Source organism: Plasmodium cynomolgi, chromosome 1, assembly GCF_000321355.1.
Source record: "Plasmodium cynomolgi strain B DNA, chromosome 1, whole genome shotgun sequence".
NCBI lineage: Eukaryota > Apicomplexa > Aconoidasida > Haemosporida > Plasmodiidae > Plasmodium > Plasmodium cynomolgi.
Genome location: NC_020396.1, coordinates 2,293 through 19,776, shown reverse-complemented (window position 1 = coordinate 19,776; position 17,484 = coordinate 2,293). Strand labels below are relative to the sequence as shown.

Below are 17,484 nucleotides of genomic sequence, written 5' to 3'. Positions count from 1 at the left end.
AAAGGGGAAGTGAAAACGAAAAAATGTGAAGTGGAAACGCGAAAAAAAAAGCTGTTCAAATGCAAAGCTGATCAAATGCAAAGCTGATAAAATGCGCAAATGAGCTCATTTTTGCAGTCTGCACAAAGTGACTTTTTTGGCCACCCCTAACCATTTGCATATTACAAGTTATGCATTTTTGTAGATGACGCGCGCGCAGGTGTATGGCGTCGCGCTCATGTACGTACAGGTTTGCGAACAGACGAGTGTGCTTTGCGTGGGGTCAGTTTCCCCCCGTCTGCCTTTCCTTTCCCATCACACAATGCGTGATTTTATTTTACTTTGTATTTCTTTCAAGACGCTCATTTCGTACTGAGTAACGTAGCTCTCAGGTACCAGCTTAGAGTGGTGGTACTTCAGAATGACGGAATGCACGTGCTTATACTGGAAGAAATCTGCATTTGCACATTTAACCAATTGGTCGAGCTTAGGCAAGTTACACAAATGGAGGTCTACATATTGATCGTAATAATTTATCCCATTTGCGAGAAAAATGTAGTAAAATCTGTGCCTTTCCGAGTGCACATTTTTTAGCTCTCTGTATAGATTCATGTACACAGAATTGCGCACATCACAGATGGGGTTATTGTCACTCTCACTTTGAGATAAGTACTCCTCTACTTCTCTTTCCAAATTGGTTATATGCTGAATTATGGACTTTGAAATTTTGCTGAAGAATTTTTTTAAGGTGTTTACTACGTTTTGAGGTGCATCCCCAAGAAAGTTGCCACTGTTGTTACTGATTGTAGAATCATCACTTTTCTTTTGTGTACTTGCTTCTCTTATGTCCGATTTATTATTACTGACGAGGTTGGCTCCCGCGAATTTTGCATCTTTCCGAGAGGATAAAACTTTGGCCTCCTTTTTCTCGTTCCCCATAAATTCTTCTCTCCCTTTGGGGCCTGCACCTGGGATGGGCACACGCTGGTTTATCCTTCCTTGGCTGCTACCTTTGGGGGCAGATGGACTTCCTGGTGGGTTGTTCCTATTACAGGGGGCTACTACTGGTAGCACTTCACTCCTAATCTGGTGAACAATTTCGATGTTATTTAGGTTAAAGATGTAATTTATTAAATTCCATAGTAGGTAGTGAACTACGACTGATACGACCCCGTCGCAGCAGAACGTTAATTTTCTTTTCGCGTCATTAAGTATGTTAATGTATAAATTCATGAACTGGTTCATATGCGTTTGGAAATTTGTCTGTAAGCTTGTCCGTAAACTTGTCTGTAAATCTTTTTTTGTTCCGATGTTGCAACCGTCCGTTGCGTCCCTCCCCCCTCTGAGCGCACTACACGCGTCATTAACTAACTTCACAACTTCACTGATGTAGTTACTGCTGTCTACAAGATCATACAGCGAATCGCAATAAACTAGAATTCGTAGTTCATCCACGATGTGCAGTTTTTGCTCCAAGAAGGGGAGAAGGGAAGCCCATTCGACGTCACTACGGTGGTTACTCATAGTACTGCTGCATTGGGTATTCTTCTTCTGGTTGGGTTCCCCATTAGGCAGATGACTGGACCCGATGAACGTTCCCACTTCGCCTATTTTTTCTTCCGTTGGGACCCCCCCCGATGGCATTATTTCTTCTTTCAATTTGCTAACCAAGCAGTACAACGACTCGATGGAAATTATCTTTTCCGAAATGGCGTAGTGACACGTGGAGCTGTAAATTTTGCAAAAGTTATTTAAGCTGAGAGGTGGACAGAAACCATCCGTCACACTACTACAATTTGTTACGTTGTATTTATTTTGGAAAGGATGATGGGAATTATTATGGGCATCAAGAAAGCGATAATTATCCGAATTATTTCGAATTTCTTCAGTGTAAAAAATTAAAAAGTTGTACAAATGTTTGTACTTTTCTTGTTTCTTTATAATAAAAAATAAATTGTTTATGCCTAACCTGTCGTTGTATTTTTTTAAGTCAATGAGGAGTTCTTCCAAGGTTTCCCTTTTCATAAAATAGCAGCATAATATGTACATGTAAAAATCGATTACTTTTAACATGTACTGTTTTATTTCGTCCTTCAAATTGGGCAGCAGCTCTTCCAGCATTAAATAATTCTGTAGCACACAGATGAGCATGCTGCTACTGTTTGATAAAACGATGTCAAAGTTAATAATGTGGAAATTTTCCTTCTTATTCACCATTTTGTTTGTCTTGTTCAGGTAGGCCTCTTCGCTCGTTTCGTCTGAGTCAAGGTTGTTCGTTTTTTTTTTTCACTTCGGATGGATCACTATCAAGGGTGGTGGATTTACTCCAACTGGTGTCATTCCTCGCATGATTACTCAATTTAGATGAGAGCCAATTTTCATGTCCCTGCGCGTTCGTAAGCTCGGGGGGTAGGTCCGTCTCGGAACACAACTTTTCTTCTAGCCTCTTGAAGTTAAAACTGATTAGGGGATTTTCCGAAAAGGGAACATTCAAAAAAACGTAAAACGTTTTCTTATATAGCGATATAACGTGAAAAAAATGGAATTTCTTTTTAAAGATGCATTGATTTATCTTTGCAGGTATGCGAACCCAATTGTCTTTATTAATGGCATCATTTAATTTTTTCCCATTGAAGTAAAACAAATGGGGTAAATTATTTTTAATTTTTTTTTCCATTTCTTCAAAAATGAGACTACTTTTAAGCAGATCGTAGAAGAATTGGGTTCGTTTATCCTTTTCTGCAAAGCGGAAAGGTGCACTTTCATTTAGAAAATATTCTCTGCATATTTGTTCCACATCTGGTTGGTAATTCTGCCTTTCCGGTTGACTCTTCTCACTCGATTTGTTATCTACAATATGAGCTGCACGTGGGTGTGCTTCTTCTGTGCTACTTTGTCCATTTTGTGCCTTCCCAATTTTGGCAAATTCTGTGCATTTCATTTTACTTCCCAGTTCGTGAGCATCTGGGTAGGTTGGTAATTCCCCTTCGGTTTTGTTAATAACTTTTCGCGCTTCTGTTTCGATGTGTGTCTGGTGGTGTTCCCGAAGATGATCGTGGCTTTGCTTTTCGTTGCGCAGAATTGGGGGATTGCCATTTTGTTGTCCCTCCCGTTGGCTCTCCGTTACGTCCTCATTTTTAACCTCCTTTTCGTGGTACACTTCCTTTGGGAGAATTCCACGTGGGTTGTCCACCACCAAATGGTAGATGCGACCGTTTGATGAGTTCCTCTCGAAGAGAAACGAATTCAGGCAAAACATAATGGTGACCACTGCAAACCGGAATATGTAATGAAAACCGAAGTTCTCAAATTTCATATGTTCGATAATCGTTTTGAGCGCTTTCTCTATATTTTTTAGGAACTTATTTTTGGCACTTATCAGTTTATTCGCATTGTCTAGTGCGAAATACAGGAATGCCTCGGAATGGTCATAATGGATGTTCCTACCTTTTAAATATGATTCAATTTTTTCTTTAATTTTTTGGGAATATTCTGCAAAGGGGGAATTTTCAATGTCGATGTTTTTTACAAAATCAGTTATTTGGGGGGAACACGTACTACCGTCGCTCATTTGATAAAATTTTGAGAAAGTGGAAAAACGTTTCTCGCTTCTATATTCGTTGAATAGGTCGTAGAAGCTGAAGTTATCAGGGTGGTCTCCTCCTTGGGGGGAATTTCCTTCCCAGGTGGCATCGTCCAAGATGTGTCCTTTCTCTAACGCGGAGTCGTCCTTCTCTAACGCGGAGTTGTCCTTCTCTATCGCGGAGTCGTCCTTCTCTAATTCGTTATCCTCAGAATGGTCGCTCTGTGACTTGCCAGTTCGATCAGGGGAATCTCTTCCAGGGGTGTCACTTCCCCCATCGGTGTGGTGCTTCGAAAAATCGCTCGCGGCACATACTGTGTGTTTTTTATTGTTAGCATTAAGTGAGATGGTATCCATCTTTGTCCCTTTCGCACCGCCGCTAGATGCTTCATTTTTTGTATAATTTAATAAATAAATGATGATGGAGTCATACTTGTTCAGGACATCAAAGACAATTTCGTATATTTTAACAAGCGAAAGGAAGCAGCCCTTTTCGTTTAATTTTTGTACCAACTCGTTTAGCGGAATAAACAAAAAATTGTCTTCTTCTTGAAGCTGGTTTATGTCAATTTGGAGTTTGTCCTTTGGGTTATTCTCATTTGAATGGGAGTTATTGTGTATGTTTTTATTACTTCCCGTTTTTAATTCCTCTGCATTTTCGTATGTGCAGCTAATTACATCGTTTATATTATCCGCATTATGTGGGAAACCCTGGGATGTTCCTTCATTTTGGTTAGGGTGTCTACTCTGTGCGAAGTTTTTCCCGTGGTTGGGGATTTTCTCATTCAAAATTTGATGCACACTTGTGTGATAGAATGGAGGAGTATTATTAATCCCCTGTTCGTGCGAATCACTCGTTTTTAATTCACAATGTTGGGCTTTTTTTTGTTTGTCTTCTGAGCAAAATAATATTTTTTCTTCATCAAGGTGTTTTGAAGTGGAGTTATCCATTTCCTCCCTTTTGAGGTGCTTACTATTTTGTGCTTCTTTTTTGGAAGCATCTCGGTGATTTCCTTTTTGTTTGCTTTCCCTTTGGTTAGCACTGCTTCCGTCGCCCTTTTTGCTTACAATTACGAAGGAAAAAATAACCTGCTTTGAAATTTTGCGAAAGCATTGATAGACATGGGCTAGCAAATTTTCGATAAAATTGGAGTTTTTTTTTTTAAAAAGGAAGAAATAAATTTTGAAGGCCTTTTCTAACTGTGCTTGTAAATTTTTATTCCCATTATTTGCAAATAAAAATTCGACAAAATTTGTCTGATTTTTTTGCTTCAATCTGTTGAAATAATCTACCAAATTCTTTTCCTTCAAATGGTGTATACAGTTAAGGTGGTGGAGAAGTTTTCCATGTGTGTTCAAAAATTTGGCTAGCTCGAAGTAAGTTAGGGATGCATACTCATAATCTTTTCTTAAAATATTTTTAAAAATTAATTTATCATATATGTGGATAATATATATGGTTAAAATTGTTAAGTTTATTTTCTGAAATTTTTTCTTTCTCGTCACAAGATTAACTATGTTTAGACTTTCCTTATATTTCTTTTCCTGCAGAAATTTCAACTCGTTCGTATTTTCTGACACTAAATTTTTAATATTTGCTATGAAGACTTCAATGTCTTTAATCTTGTTGGACATGGTGAGGAACTCTATGTATTTTGTTTCTAACTTTTTGTATATGACCGTTTCAATTTCTTTCCTTATAGAATTTAATTTGTTTATAATTTTCATTATTTCTTCCCCATTGTATACATCATGTACTTTGTCAATTTCCTTTTCAAAGACAAATTTTTCTCTTTCCTCATACGTGTGTTGCATGTTTATCTTGTCAGTGTAGAAGTAGTCTTTTGTGTCCCCCTGTTTTTTTTTGATCTCTCTGTGTGTTTTGTTTCTTTCTGCTTCTTTCTCGTTTTTCTTTAGGTTTTTCACTTTGTCCCCCCTGACGTTTCTATCATTCGTGGTTACGGGGGGCAACTCGCAACGCTCACTGGTGTTCGCTTCCTCAATTTGGAATTCACTGGACATCTTTTTCCTATAGACCCCCGCATCGTCGTTAGAGTAGAAATAGAATTCATTTCCGGTCAGGTGATTTATGCTGTTGCTTGTGTCGAACATTGAATTTTGGTCCTTTGGGGTTTCATCACCAGCCATTTTGTCAACAACCTGTGTACGCGTGGTGGCACGTGTTGTTAGCATGTTGGTGTGTGCATAAACAGTTGTGCAATATGCGCATGCACGTGTAGGCAAACCTTATGTGTGTTATTTCAATCTGTTCATTTTTTGTGGGAGACAGGGGAGGGGAATGAAGATATACGGCGCACAGGTTGGTCTTAAATTACTTGACGCAAAAGTCAGCGATGCCTCGAAAAGGGGTTGGCATTGGGATGGATAAATCAAACGTGTACGTCCCCGCTTGCGCGTGTGTGTTTCCCTTTCCTTTTATAAAATCTCTCTTACGTGTGGCAGTAGTGGTAGAGAAACAATTAAAAATGTACATAATGAAAAGAGGGTGGAAGAGAGGGGAAAATGTTCAGCCTTCATTTGGAAAATTCAAGTGCCCCCACTTATATATTCATTTTGCTGATATGCAAAATGTATAACACATTGTTTACCTCCTCTTGCGCGGAATTATTTTTTTAATATGTTGCTCAATGTAGCAGCGCTAAGAGAGCAAGCAGCTTTGGAAACGACAAAAAAAAAAAAAAAAACGAAAAATTTAGTGACAATTTAGCTAAAACAAAGTAGTAGGGCACACAAACGGGGAATACCCATCCACCCACTTATTCTTGGGACAATTGTGAAAGTAGCAACGAAGGGAGAAGAACAATTTTTTTGAAACCGATTGGGAAAAGTACATACATACACGTACACTTCCAGGATGACTTATGCGTTGTGAAAAATAAAACAAAATTCTATATATATCTTTTTAAAAAAAAAAAAAAAAAAAAAATGTACCTTTTTAAAAGGTCCTTTCCCGCACATATGAGGAAAGTGAAAATACCTCTACACTTCTCCACAACAGGGGTAAACCTTTTTAAAAGCTTGTTCAAAGTTGCGTTTAATACTGAATGTTCTACTATAATTTTGAGAAGCGACGAGAAGGGCTTTCAAAGCGCGTTTTATATTCACAAAAATGATAACCCATGTGAGGTGAACAATTATGTAAAAGCGGAGTTATTTTAGAAACATCATTACGGAAGCTTACTTCTTTTTCATCCTGTTTGTGAGTTGAGACTTATCGAGTTATTTTAATCCTGCCAACGCGACAGCGCACATCTCAGCAGTGCACATGATAAAGAGCGGGGATGGAAAAGAAGAAGAATATGGGAGCTATGGAACACTTCCTCAGTTGAGAGAAATAACAAAGAAAAAAAAAAAAGAATAAACTCACAAGATAATCTTTTCATCACTCGCTTATATGCGGTCCTATCCTTTGGGAGATTAAGTTCATTCAAGTCGTACTTGCTCATGTAAATGTAAATTAGGAGGGAGTACATTATATACGTATGTTGCAGTGTTTTGCTTACGATTTTTTAGTGTTGCCATTTTAACCCGAACAGCTCACAATTTAAGACCCCCAATTTGCGTCTTGCGCATAGCAAAGGCTGCACCTCGCACAATTACAAACATACTTTACACATATGTTTAGTCTACGGTAAAGTTGCAAAGGAAGGTACTTAGCCGAAAAATTAACAATTAAAATTTTTTGTTGATAAAGTTTCTTCCCCTTTTTTTGAGAACATTTTTTTTAAATAAACAGCATTTGTGATATTATGAGACTGCCATCTTTGAAGCTAATTTTTATCCCCGTCCTGTTTGCAACATTTTGGAAAAAGTTAAAATCTCAGGTAAAAAGGGAAACACCTTGAGCCGGGTTGTGTGCGCATGTAGATAGCGAATGCATGTGTGTAAATACGATGTAGTTCATATTTATTTTACCCCCATTTTTTTGTATCATTTTATCAGAAAAGCAGAGGAGCTCAACTCTTAAACCATATGCCGGTTGATATGACCGAAGAGGAGAAGGAAGAAGTGTATGAAGAGTTTGTGGAATATGATTTGAACAGAGATGGTGAGTTCATTTTATTAAGCACGTTCGAGGTGCAAGCGTTGAATGGTGTACCGCATTTTGGACATGCTCAAAGATGTGCACATCCCCTTGTGTGGTTAAATTGTGACCTGTTAGAGGGCACGAAGGTGTTATTGTGGGGGAAGGATGGACAAATTGGCAAAATTATTTTAAATCCACCTTTACCACCGTCCTTATTGGTTCCGGCACAAAGTGGCAATTCCAGTTGCGAGTAGATGCGGCTCTTTTGGTTTTACGAGCATATGCAGTACATGTGTGTGCGTGAGTGCGCGAATGCGCATGTTGTGCACCCCTTTATGTAACGATGTGCTTTTTTTTTCTTTTTAAGGCCTAATCGATGCAGAAGAAATTATATCCGTTTTGAAGAATATGAAAAAACCAGACTTTATAAAATTTTTCACCAAAGTAGACTTAAACTCCTCAGGAACGAGTAAGGCGGGGGGTGTTATGTTTTACATGTATGGGCATGTTTGCCTTTTGCAGAAATGCGCACCCGCTTTATCATATACACATCTTATGTAATAATGTGTTTTTTTTTTTTTTTTTTACAGTTTCGTTCAGTGAATATATGATATTTGTGAATTCAAACTAAAACGTAGGGGAGGTAAAGGAAGGTACTTCTCATACGAACAGAATGATTTTACGAAGCTGCGCAGTTCCTTCCATATTGTCTTTACCAGAGTGAAAAAAATTAGTTCATTCAGTGGCGCAGCTCATTCATTTAGAGGACGCGTACAACCCTACGTGGGTTCTGATGCCTGTATTAATCACGTTTGTGTCTCTGCCAGTGTCCATCGTGGGATTAATTAATTTTGAAATTTTGCGAATTTGAAAAATGCAACGAAATAAAATGAAACAGACGGACACACATTTAGGATGATGCCAAATAAATGGGCCCTATAAGCAAACACATGTGATATAAATTTTTTTTTGGAGGAAATAATTCGTAAAGCTACAAAATTGCATATTTTTTTCATCATATGGATGAAATATAAAAAGTAAGGCGAAATTTTGAAGAAAGTGATTTAACAAAGGGGGGGGGGGGGATCCACTTTTCGCTTTATCACCACCTCGTTCATCTTTTGAATTAAAAAGTCCCGTAGGAGTGCCCACAAGTTCTGTGGGGACATTTTTAATACTACGGATAATGCGTAATGGTATAAAATTTTACATATACCAATTTATGTAGCTTTACACGTGTTGGCGAACGAATAAAAAAAACGTACTTTCGCTTAACGCGTTAAGCTTTACAATATTTTTTTACATTAAAATTTGTTATGAACAAATGGGAAGGGCGAAAAACGTGCCACAAATGGAACACATTAGTGTATGTTTTAACTCGCTTATATTAAAAAAAAAAAAAAAAAACACAAAGGGTAAGATGTGTGGGGAAGAAAAAACCTTTTTGATATGACGCAACTTCCACTTCTTTCCGTGTGAGCCGCTTGAGGAGCAACATTTATATGCAAAAGGGTACAACATCGTTTTGTACATAAAGGATGAAGAGGGAAAAAAAAAAAAAAAATTCCTTTTTTTCTTGCGTGCACAGAAATGCACACATTTTTTATTTTATTTTAAATTTATTTTCTAACAGGGACACCAAAACGTGTTAACCTGGGTGCTCACTTGTTCATTTGTTGTTCAAAGGAGGTTAAATTTTGAACGCACGTATTGTGCATCCGAATTTTAAGTTCAAAAAGTTCGCCTGGATGATGAAACATTAGCTCGCCATCATATGAGCACTACAGAGTGAGGAAAAAACATGAACAGGGGGAGGACAGCGTTTGTGGAAAATTTTTGTGGAAGGTTTGCTTTACGTCTTCATTCGCATTTCTTTACGCTAACGGAGTAGAAGTGGCCAATAAAATTTCTTTTTTAAACATACATGGAATAAATTTATCATCCGCAACGTTTAACAATAGTATTTATGAGCTATTTGTGAAAAGCGCGCGAAGTGAAAAAAGTTGCGCCGTATTAGGTAAGCGCATAATTTGAAAAGGATAAAGAAGGTAAAGCATTTGATTTTAACAGTATAGATTAATAAGAATACATATTTGGCTTTTTTCATAATGCTATACATTTCTAATTTCATTTGAACTTGCACAATTGCTTTCTTTTTCTTCACCTTTTTTGTGAGAAAAAAAAATCCGATGAACCGGAATCGAACCGGTGACCAACAGATAACCATTACAACTACAGTCTGCCGCTCTACCAACTGAGCTATCATCGGTATACATGTTATATATATATTCATAGATCATAATATGATGTGACAAAATTTTTGTATGATCTATTGTATTATATATCGCGTGTGGCGCTACTCCATTTTAGCTTTCCCCTGTTTTTACATATGCGAACCCTTTTTCTAGCCTTTTAACCGCTCATATATAAATGCCAATTTTGCGTAAAATTTCATTTGGAGATGGAAGGGGCTTTTCAAGATATGCTTAAAAAAGTATTAAATGGATAACGCTTTCTCTCTTTTTTTTTTTTTAAAATGTTTTAAACAGTTTCCAATTGTGCGTATATATATTTGTAACTATTTGCATATAAATTGGCATCCACTGTGGGGCCAAAAAAATGGATGATCATTTTGGTACCTATTTACCGCTTAGTGGGAGGCCGGGCGCTTGTATATTTTTATGCGATCCGAGTTTAATCTTTTTTTTGAAGAGAAAAATGGTTGCGGGTAGTATCGGCCATATTGCAACAATAAGGGGTAAATACCTTTTTATAAACATTTGCACCTATGTTGTTAGTTTTACATTCAGGTTAAACTGATTAAGGGCGACTAGCTCAAGTGGTAGAGCGCTCGCTTAGCATGCGAGAGGTACGGGGATCGATACCCCGGTCGTCCAGTTTTGTTAGAATATGAAAAAAAATTTGAACAAAAAATAATAATTGATCATTTTTATTCATATTTATATATATTATAATATATGTATATTATACATTTAAAAACGAAAGAATTTTTTAATATATGTAAGAAAGCTTCATTTTTTTACTGTTTGCCATTTTTGCAAACAAAAAAGATGGGGCACTTTTTATCATTTTTCCCAAGCACCAAAATGCATACGTAATAAATATAGAGTTAATTTTTATTTCTTGGTAATCACTTTGCGCGAGGAAAAATGGATTCTCCTTTCCTCGAATGGGTAAACTTTTGCAAAATTTAAAATGATGTATGTGATCCTTATACACTGTTATATTTTTACGTTTGTTAAAATTGCTTTAAGCGAGGGAGTGTGAATCGAATCACTGTGGGGCAAAGGAAAACGCGAAATTCAAATATGTCAATTTTTCGAGGGAAGAAATGTTCTCCTTGTGCCTGCAAAATATTTAAAAAGGGGTTGCCAGGTCGTTGCTTCTGCTTCCTTCTTGGGGAATAAATGTTCATTAGGGATTTGCAATACATCTCTACACGCACATTATGAAAATTTTATTCACTTTATATGCACCTTTTTTGTGGTCCACCTGTTGCTTGTGCAGTTTTTACACAAAGGAGTGTACTTCCAATGAAATCCCCTTAATATGGGTTCATTAAAAAAACAACCTGTTTTTGTGTATGTTGCGATGAAGATTAATATAGGACGGATGCAAAATGTACACAGCGCATGAACTCTCAGCACGCCACATAATTAAGTGATTTCTTAAACAATTTAAAGAAAAAAAAATGCACGTAATTTTCATTGTGCTAAACGTGTGCATCGGACCTACCCCTAAGGGGGTCACGCGTTTAATTATTTATTTGGGGTTTTTAAAAAGGTTCACTCATTTTTATCTCAGTTTCGCAACCATTTAGTGGTTCCCTTTTTTCAAACACCAAATGGTATCAACCTCCCAAACGTCTGGTGGTTTCTCTTTTTTCCAAACGGGGTTAGTCAAAATTTGTCATATGGGAAAATAAATAATTTTCCTTTTTATTAAACCTGTGAACAATGGGATATGCAAAATGAAAGGAGGAAAAAAAAAAAAAAATACTTCCATGCATAAACATATGTAAAAATGTACCCACCTTAAAATGCAAAGGGAACATGTTTGATGATGTCGCGGTCCATATTTATGATAAAGCTACTGATTGAGCTAAATAATTTTTTGGTCACTTGAACAACCTTGATGACAACATGACTGAAAATTTACATCCTCTGTATGCATAATTTTATTTGAAGTTGCACACATAAAAAAAAAAAAAAAATCAACGCAAAAGTATTGCACTACACCGGTGGAACGTGCGAACTTTTCCTATTTTGTTTCCATTTTTAAATTTTAAAAGAAGGTCTCCTTAAAATACGGAAGCGTTTACACATTTTTGTGGACATTCCTGAAACAGTTGGATTGCTGAATTAAATGATTGACGACTTGTTAAATTTTGTGACATGAAGTGATAATTACTCTTTTTTTTTTTGCCCAAAAATCGCAAAAAAAATCGGAAAAAATAAAAACACCAAAGCCCTGCGAACATTTCTGCAAACCGTAGGTTTAAAACAATTGCCTACAAAAGTGAGTACATTAAAATGTTTGCTTAACAGTCCGCTTCACTGTTTTGACATGCTGAGCGTAATTTGGGAATGCTCCCAATTTATGAGAATTACGTAAAAGTGCTTTTCTTTGTGCATCACCTTTACGCCATGGCTGGAAAATATTAAATAGCAGAGAACAACTTGACTGTGAACAAAATACGGTTTAAAAATTTGTCAAAAAATTGGTCAAAAAATTGGTCAAAAAATTGGTCAAAAAATTGGTCAAAAAATTGTATATTTCCGTTAACCTATTTGACGATAACCATTTAAAATATGCTAAATTTGTGTAGCATAATGATTCTTCATTTTTGCGTGTTTTTTTTTTTTTTTTTGCAGACTGACAGAATAATTCTGCCGCACAGGATATTTTTACTCCTTTATAATTTCAGAGTAATAAGTGTAATCCTTTTTGAGAAAAGTTAATTTACATCACACGTTTGTAGACATATATTTTTAAAAGAAATATATAGATAAGGCGAGCTAAGAAGGAGAATTGTGCCTCCTGAAGGGTTTCACGTGGAACGATAGAAAAGAGCCCTCAGTGCAGTGATCAATGAACCTGTATAGTCGCTGCAAAGCATATTGATAAATGAACGTATCCATATTTGTAGACCCCATAGCTGGATCTTCACAGTGTTATGAAGATTCGTTGAATCATTTTCCTTCTTATTTTATTATACCGTTTTGTTGAAGCCCCCACTTTATAAACATAGTAACTTATGCATCCCATTCGCGACAAAAAGGCATATGTTGCCTAAATCATGGTGAGAAAAAAAAATAATGATGATATTTTAAAATTTTTCTTTCCTTTTAGATATTAAAAATGTTACCACTGCATTCAGAAAATTCGAGCATTTCGGCTCATTATGCAGTTCAAGAAGAACCAAGTGAAGAGAAATTTTTTAATGATGTTTCGAATACCTCTAATATCAATTCTTTGGGTAATCCTATTACTACTGGTGATTATATTTTTTTTATATTCATTTATATATACATACTTCTAGTATTTTGTATTTTATTTATGTTTTCACGTGAATTATTACAGTCGATATGTAACAACATGGTAATTCTACGATATCGTCCACAGGGATGAGCCTTTGTACCTTCACACACCTATGTGGTGTGTTATTTTCATTAAAAATGTTATCCGAAATAAAAAAAAGGCGAAAAATAAGAACAATTAGAACAGTTAGAAAAATAAGAAAAATGAGAAAAAACTTTTTTACAAAAATGAAATTTCACAATTTCTCTGTAGAACAATCGTGGCGGCAGCGGCAGAGACAGAGGAAGAGGCAGAAGAAGAAGGCAAGTACAGTACATTCCATTTGACGTTCTGTGAACAAAGTACAATAACAAAGAGGCTCTACAAAAAATTATGATCATCTGTTTTGCAAATGTCCTATATGACATTTGGAAAAACATACACATATGTTGGATGCATATAGGTGAATATTTTCCCCCCTGTTTGAACGCAAATTTTGTAGCAACATAAAACGAACGATGATGCCAGAAAGGCAGATTTTTTTACACCGTATCAAATTGTGAAATATCCATATGTCGATTTAGATCCCACAGATAATATTATTTATTTGTTCCTTTTGCTTATTTTTTTTTTAAGTGAATTAACTCATTAGCCTGTTTTAGGTGACTTAACCGAAAGAAATGTTTAGAGCTAATTGCTAATTACACGCTTCCGTCTGCAGTTTTTGCCAGCAAACTGTGATGATTTGTATGTAGGAACGTGGTTGCCTAGGTATACATCTCCAGATGCATATGCGAGTGCATTTTTGTACAATTCCGTTAGTATTGTATTCTATTTTCATATTTGTTTAATTTATGTATATATAGCGCGACTAGATGCCAGCGTTTTTATAATTCATTTCAAAACTCTGGACTCATAATTAAAAAAACAAAAGAAACACACATTGAGCTCAACGCACAAAGCATAAAAGACAAACTTAACGATATAAAGCTAAAACAAAAACAAAAAAAAAAAAAAAAAAAACAACCGCTTTGTAAGGTGTTACAAAAAGAAAAAAGCAAATGTGATAATATATTGAAGCATTGATCTGCACCTGCATTCTTCGCTACCAACGCATGAAATATGTCAATTCTACGCTCACATTTTACAGAGGCGCGTCTTCCTCTTGCTCATAGGGGATATCTTCCTCAATTGGCTTATGTGGGTGCTCCTCGTTCCATTCCGAGAGTCCTGGACATTCGGATGCTTCCAATTTTTCATATGCTTCCAACGCCGCGCCTTCAGGAGGTCCAGATTGCCACCATTTAATAGTGAAGGCTTCTCCTTTCCATATAACTATAGATCCATTTTGATAATCAGTGTTAAAGTAATGAGCCGCCTTTCCGTTGCACGCTTTTTCATAACATATTTTGACCAAGTCCCATTCATATCTGTCAACACCAGGAGCACGGGTTGAATATGACCTAGTTTTCCATATTGCTCCATTGTGCTTGTAGTACACGCCTGATTTAGACACAACAAGTCCAGAAACATATTCATCTATACTGTTACAGTCATCAGGGTTTTGAGTTGTAACTACATCTTTTGGTACTTCTACCTGGGGGTTTAAATTTTTCCATACATTCGTGAGGAACGCATCTATATCATATGATCCAGATGGCAACTGTTCTTTCATGAACAAGTGCCATATTCCTACTCCGTCTGCTCGATTGTGCTTATGATTTTCGTCATGAATCGTTTTTGATACTAATTCGACTAATGCTCTATCATCTGGGCTGAACCCACCTCGGTTGTGTTCTAATGAAAATCCTAGCAAAACTGTGATGTTATATTTCAATCCGAAATAGAGATGGGATAGATACATGTCTACCATTATACTTGGGTTTGTCGTTTCTAAGTTGTACGTCTGAATAAATACAAGGTCAATTTTTTCCTTCGCTGTGTTAAAAATATTGACAAAAGTTCCTGTAGATAACATAGTCGATGCTTTGTATAACTCTTCGTTTTTACCCATTTGTTGAGACAAGTAGTTCGTGTTATATGGAGAGTCATCGTCTTTGCAAAATGTTTCATTTACCGATACACATGATAAGGCTGCATTGGATGATCCTGATATGGAGATTATTTTCTCTTCTGGGATACTACTTCTTACTAAGTTGATTAATTTAATATAATATTCTGAAAAGTCTAGTTCGTTTAGATTGTTAAAGCTGCCATGTGGTTCCCAGTCAATATCTACACCATCTAAATCAAAATCTTTCACAAGCTTAACTATTTGGTCCATATAATCAATATCTTTTGTAATATCTATCATGTACGTTTCTCCTCCTAATGATAGAATTAAGATGATGTCTGGACGAGCTTTCCTTATACGCCTGATTTCGTTTAGCATCACTCCGTAAGTTTCATATTCTAGTCCATGTTTCCTTACTAAAAATTTCTGCTTTCCGTTAAATGGTCTAGATACATCATAAAACATATTTATACGAGCAAAAGCAATGTACAGTATTGATACCATTGGGCTAGAATCGGTCATATTTTTGGCTCTATCTCCTTGACTATTCCATGAACCATAATATCCTGCAATTATTCCTTGTTTTCTTTTTTTATATTCCTCTAAAATTTCTCTTGGAGGTTTTCTATCATGGCTACCTCCGACTGTTCCGCTTTCACTTCCACTTCCGCTTTCACTTCCGTTTCCACTTCCGTTTCCACTTCCGTTTTCACTTCCGCTTCCACTTCCGCTTCCACTTCCGCTTCCACTTCCGCTTCCACTTCCGCTTCCACTTCCACTTCCACTTCCACTTCCGCTTCCACTTCCCCCCTCAGTGTTGTTACTACTTCCTGTGCATGTACATTCGCAAACGAATTTTTTTGACTCGTCTGTGTATAAGCCAGAATGGAATGAGTTGTTGTGAGCTTTGATTAGTTGTACTTTACTTTTGCCATCCAAGATCATATTTAGTTCATGATTATCTCCTCTGCTATTGCTACCCTTAAGGCTTACGGAGTGGGCGCAATACAGCACCGAAGCGAAAATTAAAAAAAGCGACTTGAAGGTATTCATTTTTTGGAAGAATAAAAAATTGTAGAAAATGTTAATGGGAAAACTGAAAATGCAGACAGGTTGAAGAAAAAACTAAAAAAATGAAGATACGAAAAACGGAAAAATGACGAAGTTGAAAATATGGAAAAGATAAAAATTTGAAAAAAAAGTGCTAAAAAAGGAAATACATGTATGGACAAAAAAAGAGAATGACGAACTTAAAATAAAAAACAGGAAACATAAAATAAAAAGAATTAACACAAAATAAACAAATAAATAAATAAACAAAAAATAAATAAATAAATAACAAATAAATAAATGACAATTAAGTTAAACTAAATTAAATTAAATGAGAAATGTAAAAACAACAATTGTTAAAGATTTTTTCATTCATCTAGGTACAACAACAAAAAAAAATATTTTTTACAACTGAAAAAAGCTGCATTAAAAAAAAAAAGCTATATGCACATGACTATTCAGGGAAAAGAGGCGAAAAAATGTAAAATATCCATAGAGATCTTTCAGCTAGCTAAAACATTTGGACAAAAAAAGAAAAAAACTATATGCACATGGCTATTCATGAAAAAGAGGAAAAAAAATGCAGAACATCCATAAAGATCTTTCAGCTAGTGAAAATATGTCGAAAAAAAACCGAACATGTAGCTTCCAGCTATAGCTATTAACCGAAAAGGCAAGAGCACATTTAAGACAATCTTAATTAACTTTCAACTTGCTAAAGCGTTATGAAAAAAAAAAAAAAAAAAAAAAAAAAAGCTGTTGCATATAGCTACATGATGAAAAAAAAGCTAGACGTAAGTTCAAAAAAAAAAGAAGTTTATATATATATGAGAGATAGCTAACTATTCAGATTGGCCACAGTACGCAGTAGATCGAGCTATAATTTTTTATAAAAGTCTCTAGCGATATTATGAATAACGTAAAATGGATCTACCTAAATGCAAAATAAGTTGATGATACACGGCATGGCGAACAATTATTGCAAACTTAGATATATTTGTAATGTGCCACGGGATGCCGAGTATCATTAACTTCTGCATGTAGATAAGTATGTCTTAATCCTTTCAAATATAGGAAATATAGATAAGCCAATTTTTTACATTTTTTCCCACAATAATGATGTTAAGTCAAATTGTTTTTTTTAATAAAGTATGTTATTACCTACACAATTCAGCACAGCTGAAACTATGTATACATTCCACTAAGGAGGATACAAATGTGCGTAAAAAATAGCATGTATTGTGGAGGTCCAAAGAATGTCTATTCATT

At 35.8% G+C, this 17,484-nt stretch overlaps 4 protein-coding genes and 2 non-coding genes across 6 annotated transcripts; 3 read left to right on the top strand and 3 right to left on the bottom strand.

Moving 5' to 3' along the window:
• Nucleotides 1-294: 294 nt before the first annotated feature.
• On the bottom strand, nucleotides 295-5,710 carry PCYB_011040 (hypothetical protein; the record flags this gene model as incomplete). Its single annotated transcript, XM_004220610.1, has 2 exons — nucleotides 295-2,237; nucleotides 2,305-5,710. 2 exons carry the CDS (start codon nucleotides 5,708-5,710, stop codon nucleotides 295-297), a joined length of 5,349 nt encoding a protein of 1,782 aa, XP_004220658.1.
• A 1,845-nt stretch (nucleotides 5,711-7,555) lies between these two features.
• On the top strand, nucleotides 7,556-8,241 carry PCYB_011030 (hypothetical protein; the record flags this gene model as incomplete). Its single annotated transcript, XM_004220609.1, has 3 exons — nucleotides 7,556-7,631; nucleotides 7,978-8,079; nucleotides 8,201-8,241. 3 exons carry the CDS (start codon nucleotides 7,556-7,558, stop codon nucleotides 8,239-8,241), a joined length of 219 nt encoding a protein of 72 aa, XP_004220657.1.
• A 1,554-nt stretch (nucleotides 8,242-9,795) lies between these two features.
• Nucleotides 9,796-9,879, bottom strand: PCYB_011027. Its single transcript has one exon. It is a non-coding gene; the product is annotated as a tRNA-Tyr (tRNA).
• A 555-nt stretch (nucleotides 9,880-10,434) lies between these two features.
• On the top strand, nucleotides 10,435-10,507 carry PCYB_011023. Its single transcript has one exon. It is a non-coding gene; the product is annotated as a tRNA-Ala (tRNA).
• Nucleotides 10,508-12,217: 1,710 nt separating this feature from the next.
• PCYB_011020 (hypothetical protein) lies at nucleotides 12,218-13,689 on the top strand (the record flags this gene model as incomplete). The annotated part of the gene is made up of 4 exons (XM_004220608.1): nucleotides 12,218-12,241; nucleotides 12,506-12,559; nucleotides 12,984-13,110; nucleotides 13,425-13,689. The coding sequence occupies 4 exons, from the start codon at nucleotides 12,218-12,220 to the stop codon at nucleotides 13,496-13,498; spliced, it is 279 nt and encodes a 92-aa protein (XP_004220656.1). The 3' UTR covers nucleotides 13,499-13,689.
• Nucleotides 13,690-14,301: 612 nt separating this feature from the next.
• On the bottom strand, nucleotides 14,302-15,630 carry PCYB_011010 (chitinase; the record flags this gene model as incomplete). Its single annotated transcript, XM_004220607.1, has 1 exon — nucleotides 14,302-15,630. A coding segment is annotated over one exon (1,329 nt), but the record flags the coding sequence as incomplete, so codon positions are not given.
• Nucleotides 15,631-17,484: the final 1,854 nt, after the last annotated feature.